Source organism: Curcuma longa, chromosome 2 (assembly GCF_044706935.1).
Source record: "Curcuma longa cultivar G26 ecotype Majalengka, Jawa Barat chromosome 2, ITB_CL_G26_1.1, whole genome shotgun sequence".
NCBI classification, from domain to species: Eukaryota; Viridiplantae; Streptophyta; class Magnoliopsida; order Zingiberales; family Zingiberaceae; genus Curcuma; species Curcuma longa.
Window position 1 is genome coordinate 5,104,866 of NC_133862.1, and position 11,483 is coordinate 5,116,348.

At 36.7% G+C, this 11,483-nt stretch overlaps 2 protein-coding genes across 2 annotated transcripts; both read right to left on the reverse strand.

Moving 5' to 3' along the window:
* Window positions 1-292: 292 nt before the first annotated feature.
* Window positions 293-3,377, reverse strand: LOC141816175 (uncharacterized). Its single transcript, XM_074704011.1, has 4 exons — window positions 3,063-3,377; window positions 2,802-2,907; window positions 1,076-1,219; window positions 293-795 (listed from the first exon to the last, which is right to left on the reverse strand). Exons 1-4 carry the CDS (start codon window positions 3,356-3,358, stop codon window positions 562-564), a joined length of 780 nt encoding a protein of 259 aa, XP_074560112.1. The 5' UTR covers window positions 3,359-3,377; the 3' UTR covers window positions 293-561.
* A 1,168-nt stretch (window positions 3,378-4,545) lies between these two features.
* Window positions 4,546-10,100, reverse strand: LOC141816165 (importin subunit beta-1-like). The gene is given in 4 exon segments (XM_074704000.1): window positions 4,546-5,321; window positions 5,323-5,419; window positions 5,519-7,933; window positions 9,898-10,100. Coding segments are annotated over 3 exon segments (2,607 nt in total). The 5' UTR covers window positions 7,927-7,933; window positions 9,898-10,100; the 3' UTR covers window positions 4,546-5,219.
* Window positions 10,101-11,483: the final 1,383 nt, after the last annotated feature.

An 11,483-nucleotide genomic window follows, 5' to 3' on the forward strand; every position in this document is an offset into this window, starting at 1 on the left:
GTGACTTTTAACAACAAAACAAAGTCCACTTTTGTTTGCATATTTTAGTGACATATTAAAGGAATTATATTTTTAGTTTTCGAAACTAAAGTATGTATAATAAAAAATTAAAGAGAAAAAAAGGCTGTATTATGTGATTTAGCAGTCATATTCAAAAAATAAATAAAAAGAAAAAAAGGAGAAAAACTTGTCAAAGGCTAGTTGATTTCTAAGTTATGTTTTAAACTAGACACAAAACCAACCTAAATTAGCTGCAGACAATATTATACTAATTGCGAAGCAATAATAGACAAGATTGAAGAGGCTCATCAAACAATTTGCATCCACAAAAAGAGATGACAAATGAATTTCTACAAAATTTAGTTCCCACACTTATCGAGTTCCCCTTTATGTGAAAACTGGTCAAGAAGCTTTCCACCAAGATTGAGAAACATGTACGCCCAGCCAAATTATTCTGCAGATTACTTCTCAGGATCGAAAATCCGCCATAACAAGTTGGATTATGAGTCATGTGGGTTGCAAGATTCGGCCTTCATCAGTCATATATTTGGTCTAGAAGTTTCATTGGGGTATTTCACCTTCCTCAAGGAGATCCTCATATGAAACAGGAATGCGCATCCTATCCGCCAATTTTTTGCGCTCTTTGACCGGCTCGGAAGATTCAAGTTGCTGCTGATCATTTGCTCCAGTTTCGGCATGGTCTAAAGCTTCCTCTGCTGCTGATGTTATACTGGAATTCTTGAAGGTACCCTCAGTGTTTGTCGTCGTCTTTCCTTTTGATACCTTCAGCTGCTTCTGAGAAGAAAAAAAGCATCCTGGAGAGTTAGTCATCCACACAACACAATGTAGAGCAGAGTGAAATAGTAACCTTTAAGTGGACTGGAAAGATCATAAAGTTACTTGGAGCAGTCGTATATAAACTTAAAAATGCGCTTGAAACATGTTTCACCCTACCAACTTACATTGGTTTAAATATTTCTCAATATATGCTAATGTATTTCCAATGATTAAATTCATCAATTCTGTAGGTCATTTTATTGAATAAAAGAATAACTCAAATGTGATGATCCGATACCTCAAATTCCCTTCCTCTGGCCATAATTTCCTTGTATGCCTTTGGTTCGCGAGTTTTTAAAATATTAAATAGAATACCACCGCCTGTGCGGTGGCGCCGACCATCATTAGTCTTCTGGCCACCACAGCTCTGGATGGCATCAACCTGCATTTGGAACAAAAATCCATTGGTTGCATAAAATTTAAAAGGTAAGAGAAAGCAAAATAAATCATGTTTAGATAACCAAGTCGATCAATTTCATGTTACCCTGTTGATACAATGACACAGCGCAACAAGAGCTCTATAATTCTAACAATATGGTTGTTTGCATGAACAATCCCACAAAACATTCTACTGGGACTGACTGAGCAACAACAAAATCAATTATTTCATCACAAACAAGGCTGTGTGTGAAAGGATTGGTACACTAGAACATACCATGATACACTACATTATAAGGGGCATCAACTGGTATTAGACACCAAGGATCTTATTCTCAACAAAGTGGAATTGTTCCAGATTGCCCTCCCACATTTTCCCTCAGTTCATCATCAGAACTCCTCTTTTGCATCTATACATTGTCATGACAATTAAGTAAATGCACCGATTAGCAATACAGATGTGCTTTATCTTTTCTATAGTCTCCCCAAACAAGCAATATATTCAAAGTACAGATCAATATATCTTGACAAATATATTGCAATTGAGCAAGAGAAAGCTCAGTAAGAACCAAAATTTATTGATAAGCAATGAAAGATGTATCTTAGCTCCATCGTACTAGAATCCAAATGCGTAGGTTCCATTTTTAAGAGCAAAAGCAACATATAGTTTTAAAAGAGAATTTTCAGATTGTTGGATTAAGTTTCCGTGAAATGAACTATAGGTAACTGAAAGAGCAATCTCTTATGGCAAACAGATTGGAGAAGTGTTGGAAATACATTAGGTATCAACCTTTTGGGTTGAATTTTTGTGCCCAATCCCAGTAGTGGGTAACCTTAATGTAATTAAGTCTAATATAATTGTGATATTATAATGGGACAATGTTGTCAGTTGATGGCTGCAAAATTTTTGCTTCAAGACCAAAGATTAAAAATTTATGATATGAAGCTTGATGTTTTTCAGTTTGAGATAGCAAGTGAGTTCAACATTTGAAAGAAAATATCTATAGTTCCAAGCTAGAGAATCAAGGTTCAAGAATAAAGATTAAGCAAAGACTTAACCAGCATGACTAAAGCAACCTAGCATGTATAGTTGACAAGGATAAGAGGAATCAAAGTTAAGCACTGTCCAAATTAAGTAATGTTATGGAGTTACTCCAGACAAACCACCATGGTGCATCAAGCAATTTTAGCAAAGTGTTAAAATCTGTTGTGTATTTGTATATTTTGTAGTTGTATCGACTCGACTAGAATACTGTCACCAAAGATGGAGATTATTTATATTTGCAAAAATGTTTTATAATAATTATTATTTTAGACGGACTCAATTTCATTTGAGATTTAGCTAGACAAGATAGAAATTTGGCACTTAGGAATCCAAAAATGCAGAGAAGATATCTGCTATGATGCATCAAATGAAACCAAAGATAAATAGGCAAAGAATACAATGGCACAACTAGCTTACAACAGGATTATTGAGAAGTTCAGCTAGCATCATTTGCCACATCAATTCCCAGAAGAAAACAACATAAAATAAAAAAAATCGTTCCTGCTTCAAACAGAAAAAAAATATTTCTACAAAGGCATACCTCCTTAACAAGATCTTTGACAGCAGAGACACCAAGGCAACCTACTGCACTCCAAAGTAAGTAGGATTTGTGTTCTTTTAGATGCCTACATGTCTGTATCACAAACCTGTAAAATATCAAAAGGAAAACAAAGCTTTGAACACTACCAATAGTTTTTAAACGAAAAGAAAAGTGCTTCAGAATGAACTGTTTATAATTTTACAGGAGGAAAGAACAAATTAAAAACCCGATAAACTCATCGAGAAAGAGATATATCGGAACCTATTGATGTCGGCGATGCTGGAAGCGGCGCCACCATCATCGCCTTTGGCATTCCCCGCCGATCGATTCTTCTTCCTTTTACGACACCTCTTACGGGGCTTCTTCCGACCTCCCTCCTCCGGAGGATCCCCGCCTCCGACCGAGCTTGAGGGTGAACGTCCGCCTCCGGCTTCTAGGGCTTCATGGGCGTCGAGCATCTCGACGTCGCAGGCCTTGGGGTCCTCTAGGGTTTCTTCTCCAGCGAGGTCGATCTCCTGGAATATGGCGTCCAACACACTCTCGCCGCCGTCCTCCATCGGGACCGAGTGCGACTGCCGCGAGAGGACAAGATGCTGCTGCTACTGCGGCGGTGGTCGAAGAATATATAACAGGAGGGGAATCAGAACCCATCAACCGGTTCATGAGTCGCTTATACCGGTTTGATGATTTGATCGGATTGATTGAACCGCTCTTTGGTTTCGTGATTTTTTAAAATTATTTAGAATCATTTAAAATATATTTCCAGAATATAGATTGAAAAAAAATAATATAATTTTAAGGATTAATTGATAAAATCCTATTTATATCTAACATGAATTTCGACTACGCATTATCATTTTTTAAAGAATTTGATAAAGATTTATAACTTTATCAAAATAATTCAACTTAAAAAAAATTTAATCGTAAATGATAATAATAAGATATTTGAGTAAGATATGAATATTTAATTCTCTGAAAATAAATATCCGATAAAAAATAAATATAATTGTCATTCCTAAGTAGATGGACTAGTTTGATCAGTGCCATTGAGCAAGTCAATTCAACTCCGAAGCCTAACTGAGTTGGTTACGACGGAACAAATTTACAAAAAAAGACAAAAGTTTGAATTTCGACGAAGTCGAAGCAATACTCTCCTCCATCGTGACCAACTGTAATTTCTCGATTTACCTCCCTCACAGATGGTCATGGAATCAACCGTGTAGACCTGTTAGAGTGATAGATTCACTTTTTGCAGAAGAACAAGTCAATTCAACCATGAGCACTTAGCTAATGAGTTGGGACATAGCGGTTAAGTGTAGTAGTCAAGTGCACAATAGAGTTGGTTAGGTTAGCCAAGTTGACAAGTGATCAAGTTGACCATGTAGTTAAGTCATTCAAGTTGATCAAAGTTGTTCAGGATAATTGTGCTAGTCAAACTAATTGGATGAGAGAGATCAAGTTGAATAAACCAATAGACTATTTAAGACAGTTGACAAACCGATCAAATAAATATGCAAATAAAAAGAATAAATAATTTTGTCAGACCAACTTACATATAGTCTATTACAACCATGGGTTTCAGTTGGAATCATCTCAAAGACAGAAATACTGATCATGCGATTCTATAAACAACAGAACCAAACTATGCACGTAAATAGCTCAGCAAGGAAATCACCACAAAGAGAAGAACTATTACCAATGAATTAAACAGGTAACAAAAAGCATTAAAATACATAAAAGATCATACAAGTAACCAATAGAGCAACCTGAAGTTATTAAATAAATTCAATGACAATACACATGAATGCCAAGGTGTAATGGACGAAATTACTGAGCAATATATGACAATTACTGGTGGCAGAGCAATAACACAATATAACTTCTACAATTGCTCCAAGGGAGGGGCAGTCCAACTCTGAAGATACAAAATAACTAAGACAAAATCCCCATAAGGAAATAAAATATCCCCAAAAGGAAAATGGCCAAATACTCAGACACTGTGAGTACTTGGAACTCGAGTTGAAAATGTGGAACATGCTCCAGAGACCAGGAGACTATAAATTATAGACTTGCTTGTATGCTGCAAAAGGATGGCTTTGGAATAATGCAATGGAAATTTGACTACAACAGTCTCTGGATACGCCCTTATTTATGGGCCCCTATGGATTTTCCACAAGAGCTTCAGCTCTCCTGCATGATAGGCGTAGTTGAATCATTTGCAATGCAATTTCCCAATGAAATGGGAAGAAACCAATACATGATGCTCATGTCTATATTAGAAAATGGCTCGTGCGTGCGACTCTGCCCATAAAAAAATCCTGTGCAAACTGGTGACGACTGACACATGTATGCAACCCCAGACCAGACTTGACCTGACAACTATGCATATGCAGACTCATAAAACACCATACTTTACGATTAAACAGAGACTGCCCGACTAATGGCCATCTTAGCCCATTCAGCAGACTCTTTTATGGATGGATCATCTGAGGATAAACATTCTTCCAGGAACTCTTTACTTGGCAACAGACTGGTTCATCCATGTACTAGCATGGCTGCCGAGGGTGTCAGCCAAATCACCTAAGACGCCTACTGCAGTCTTCATAACAGCATCATCCCTAATAAAAGAGGAATAAAATAACAACTAAGTCAGCAAGAAGAAAGATGAATCACTCAAATTCATCAGAACATATCAAAAACAAAGCATGAGAACATACATGTCCTTTTCGTTGTATAGCGTATCAAGAAATTGAAGGATGTGAGGTGCATAAGGCATTAGAAGCTGGGACTTTGGACAGTTTTTAAAACCTTGCAATATACCAGAGTATGCTTCCAGGATCCCATTTCTAAGTTGATTGGCATATTCCAGCATTTCGTCATCAGTTGCAACAGCATGCGAAGACAGCTCTGCTGCACTCTGTAGCATAGGCATAACATAGATCAAATATTTCTCAAAATTTTCCCCAATTGCTAATGCAATATCTCCCAGGCAAGAAAATATTGGGGGCTTAACAGATCGGTGCAACTGATTACTGGAGAGATTCTTAAGTAACTGTGTCATGATTCCATCACAAATGGGTAGTATCTTATCCTCCAATGCTCTGCATAGATCTCCAACCACTCCAACAGTGATAGCACATACCTGATACTCCTGAAAATTTTGAAGACCCATTTCCAAATATGGATAAAATCCTTGCATGTACTTTATGAAATTTCCCCCGACAGCATATGCAAGGGCTCCAATTGCAAGCATGGCTTCTTCGTGCACAGTGGCATTCCGGCAAGCAAATACCCTGAGAAAAAGTTCCATTATCTGGTCAGCATACTGCATAAAACCATATTTTGTTGTCTCAGATGCTCCCAACTTCTGGATGATAACCTGCAAACACCCACAAAGAAGGCCCTGCAGTTCATTCTGCTTCTCTCTCTCATCTGATGACAGCTTCTGGCCCTCAAGCGTCTTGTGGAGCTCCATCATTATAACTGGGAGCAACTGAGTCACAATTGGGGCTGTCTCATCAGTTGATGTTCTCACAACCTCATTCAGTGTCTCATAAGCTGCCGTCCTCAAGCGGGATTCCCCAGCATCGTCCCTGTGTGTGACATTAAGGAGAGACTGAATGATCTCTTGAAAGAAAGGGGTCAGTGGTGATCCTGAACTATCTTCATAACCTTGGGCGAGAAAGTAAAGAGCACCACAGGCTTTTTCAGCAACATTAGGAACATCTTTCATGCTCTGAAGGAGGACAGTAAGTATCTGCTGGCAATTCTCATTAGTTATGACAGAAGCCTCCAACATAGATCCATGGAGAAATTCAAATATTCTTCCCAATGTCCAAGCAGTAGTGTCCTTGACATGATTATTTGGATCTTTCATCAAGGCAGTGAGCATAAAGTTTAAAGCAGCATTGACAACAGGAATGAGCTTGTCCGGTGATGGACCCTCCAGAATTGAACCAAATGCATAAGTGGCAGCCTCTCTCTGCCTCCAGTCTGGTTTTGTGATGTTTTCCTGAATGAATGGCATCACAAGAGGCACGATGTCATCCCCAACTGTGCGTGCAACCAAACCCAAACAAGTTCCTCCTGCCATTGCAAGGTTCCAAGCACCTTCATCCTGGTCTTGATCCTCTTCTTGTTTAAGAAGTGTCTCTAATAACATGGGAACCAAAGCAGGCAGAGCTTGCTTGATAAAATAATAGCAAGGCACATCAGAATCAGCTGTGAAATCACCCCCATATTCATCTAAGATGTCAATTTCCTCATCGCAGATTGAACTCCAAAACTCTATTGCTTGCAGAGCAACAGGCTCCTCATCTTCTCTCACAGCTTTTGCAGTGATATTGAATATGTCCTGCATATATGATGCAAGCTTGTCATAATAGGTAGATGAGATAGCTACCAAACACTCAAATGCAGCTTGCCGGATCTTCTCATCTGGAGACAAAGTGGCTTCACAGACCACTCTCATAATATAATCACGTTCCATGTCATTTGAAAAATTTGCTTGTGCAAACCCCAAAGCATTATACAATGCTCTTGTAGCAGCAACCCTGACATCTGTACTTCCCTCTGAAGCATTCATTCCCTGGACTACAGCTGTAAGTATCTTGTTGACCTGGTCTTGATCAACCACTTGTGGAGAAACTTCCTCACATATATAGCCGAGAGTTTCCAGTGTAGCCTGCTTAACATGCGACTGGAGCTGATGTATGTTTGAGAGCAGAGATGCTATAAGTTCAGTCCATTGTTTCTGAGGTAGTTCAATGCCAGCAATCTTAGCAATAACTTGGGAAGCAGTAGACCTAGCATCAGGTACTGGAGAAGAAAGGGTCTGCAGCAAGCAAGATTTAATCTGGGATTTGACAGACACATCTAAAGACAACCATCTCTGAACAAGCTCAGCTTTCCTAAGCGGTTCTTTTGCATCCAAAGCATTTTTAAGTACCAAGCCTGCCAACTTTCGGCTATCAACAGGCTTCTCATTGTTGGCTAACTCATTAGAAAGAGATAGCAAAAAAGCAGGAAGGTTTTGTTCCTGGAACTGTTTCAAACTTTCTTCTGCATGTTTCCGAACAGTACCATCCACTGCTTGTGCATTTAAGAGAATCTGAGTGATCTCCATTGAACCTCTGTAAATGATAGCAACAAACAGACAGTTAACGAGTTAAAAAGACAGCATTTTCATACAAAATTAGAGCACAAATAAAGTCATGTATTATTTTACATCAGAAATCCTACATAAATCTAAAAATTCATGCAAAGAAATATACAAAGATTATTCACACAAGTAGCCCTGCATTCAATTTCACTAGGACATTAATCCTACAAATGAATTTTCTGTAAAATGCTCTCGCCCTTCATTAGAAGGTTTTGTGACTTATCCGTACAAACTGACTTGTGAGCAAGTGTGAGAGAGATAGAGATTAAATCTAGCACGTTGAACCAAGAATGTCAAATAATCTGCTTATAGCTCAATGTGATAAGCTCAAAATCAGGGGGGAAAGTAATTCTACCACAGTGAAGATGTAGATAGGGCACAAAAATACTTGATTGAATTTGTCACAACTCCGGTCATAGCAAATAGCCACGATCAATAAGAATTGAATAGTGCTAAATGGAAAAATATAATTTGGTAGATAAAAACAAAAATGGAAATTGAACTATAAAATGACAGTTTCAAAAAAGCAATCAAAGCTTCAAAAATCAAATCATGCTCTATTGGGCAAAGTTTAACATTACCATCTCAATCTACACTAGATCATGATGAAAATTTAAAAATCATCAAGAAAATCTCTACAACAACAATAAATGATTTAAGTCCAAACTATTACTTTAGCTATATGGATCTTTTCACTCCATTGAACTCTCTGAAAATCTATATCATTTGAGGAATCAATTCTCTTAAAATACTTTTGCTTAAGTTAACCAAAATTTTCCTAGCCTATCCCAATCCGTCACACCACCAAATCTGGTGGATATTTAACTATAAAATCTAGTGATTGTCTTTGAACATATTCATATCACCTTAACTCATTTTTTCTTATTTTATCACCTATTAACATGCCAATTAGCATACCATCTTCACTATAGCATAATCCTTATAATAGAAATACCCTTACATAAAAGGGTACATCCTACCTAAATTCTGGCACAGAACCAAAATCATCAAAAGAGGATCAATATTGGATGAAGATTCATGAAGTGAACCAGGTAGAAAGGATGTTATGATTCTTGTTTTACTTATTCTAAATTATGACATACTCAAATTCCCTCAAACAAACAAATGAGTGGCATATGGCACCAGTGACAAGGTATACAGCTATGAAAATAAAACTGAAAGTATGATGACAAAATTCAGCAGTGTTGAGCAAGATAATTCATTGCATGTTAACAATTATAAAAAGAAAGTCAGATCTCTGAAAATCAGAACCCATTCAATTTAATATAATTCAATGCTCTTATCTTTACACAATCTTGATGAATGGGAAATTCAGAACTTAAGAAGTCAAATTCTTTCAGGTGAGGATAATTCATGATCCTCTCCTTAAATCATTGATATACACCACAAATCATCTAAAAGAAAGAGAGCACATTTCCCAGATTCAGATCTCACTCGAGAGAATACTTCAAAATTACTACACTCATAGCCATGCCAACCATTCATATCCAATCTTAAGCAAGCACAAAATGGAACGGTAAGAAACATTTTGAATCAATTTATATGAATTACATAAACAAAGAAAAGATTATCAATTTAATTTACAGAGCACAAAACCATAAATATCTAATTGTCTATGAGAAGAAATTGATGAAAAAGCGATCCAGTGAAATATTACCCAATACATCATCAAAAAGTCTAGTAAACTATGACTCAGCTGGTGAAGTACCCAAAATATCAACTTTAGGTCAAACAAGCGTAACCTAACCATAATCACATCGAACAATAAAAATTCAAACCTCAAATCTGCCAAATTGCTTGCAACAACACAGCATAAATACGCTAAAACCAGATAAACTTATGTAGAAACGCCAGCTCCTGGAACTACAATCTGGATCTGAAAAATATAATCGACGGGGAAAAAAACAAACTTACTTCGTCACTTCCAGAGGCGGCGACGGCAGAAGAATCCCCCAACTTGGCTGAGATGGCGGAGGAAAGAAGTCTTTGAGATCAGTTACGTCCAGGATCAGCACCTCCCGATCGGACTCGGAATGGAAGGCGGCGGAGTGGGCTGGCCGCGACGCAGTGGCGGGTGGGAAAACCCTAGGAAAAGGGGGAAGGGAAAGCGATCTACACCACCCCCAATTGCGAAGCTGGAATTTTCGATAACTTACCTATTCCCCCACTTTGTTTTAACAATTTACAACAAAATAATGGAGACAAATCACAAAAAGCACCTTAGATTTCCACTATAAAAAAAATATCTTTTCTTCCCCAAATTATTTTCAGAGCACTTCAACAAAATATAAAATTCATCATCTCAATAATCTCAACGATATTCCACGACTATCTATAAAAAAATAAATAAATAAATTATAATTTGACCATGACAAAGTCAGAACATTACCTCGACTTTGCTAAATTTCAATCCCTGTCCACTTCAGCAACTATGTTTCGTCATTACCAACTCAATTATATTCCAGAGATAAGAAATATAAAACTAACTCAATTGTTAGTCAATAAAACTTATTTACAATTGATTGTCAAATATATAAAATAAATAAATTCAAATTAATATTAAAAAATTAATTTCTCTTAGTTTTAATTATATCTCATTTGTATATTTTATTCAAAAACATAAAAAATTCACATTCATAATTCTTTATAATTTTAAATTATCCATTATATATTTTAAAGGAGGAGCAAGTATACATTTTAGCTATTAGACTAATATTGTAACTAGAAAAATGATATGCAACATGAAAAAATACAACATGAAATCAACAAGACACACTCAACTGCATAGCTGTAGATCTCACTACATGGATGTGAAATCCACTACATGTAATATGTCATGTTGATTTCATACTGCAACTGATTGCTCTTGTAACTAAATTATATTTTTTCAACAAAATTTTTTAAATAAACAAGCTATATAAAAAGATGAACAAAGTTAAACATAGCCAAAGCCAAGCTCAACACAATTCGATTCATTTACACTCTAAAAGACATCTCATTTGCTATATTATTTCCACCACATTCATTAAGCTAATGAACATAAGCACAATGAGTATATTACTAATTACACATTGTCTAGTACATCAACAACAAACCATAATTAATCTCAACGCAAAATATACGCATTGTGTGATTCTAGAAACAAAGAAAGGAGATGAACTAGTACCATGAATTACACAGGCAACAGATTAATGCATATAAAAAACCTAACCCGACCACTATAAAGGCAATTCAATAAATCACTGAGCAATAAATGACAATTTTGTGTGACTGAGCAATAACATGATATAACTTCTACAATTGCTCCGGAGGACGGCCAATAGTAATCCATCTCCAAAGATACAAAATAACTAAGACAAAATCCCCGTAAGGAAATCAAAATCCCTAAAAGGAAAAATAGCAAATGCTCCGACAGTTGAGGTACTTGGTATCAAGTTGAACATGTAAAAATATGCTTCATAGACCAAGGGAATACAAATTATAGACTTGCTTGTATGCTG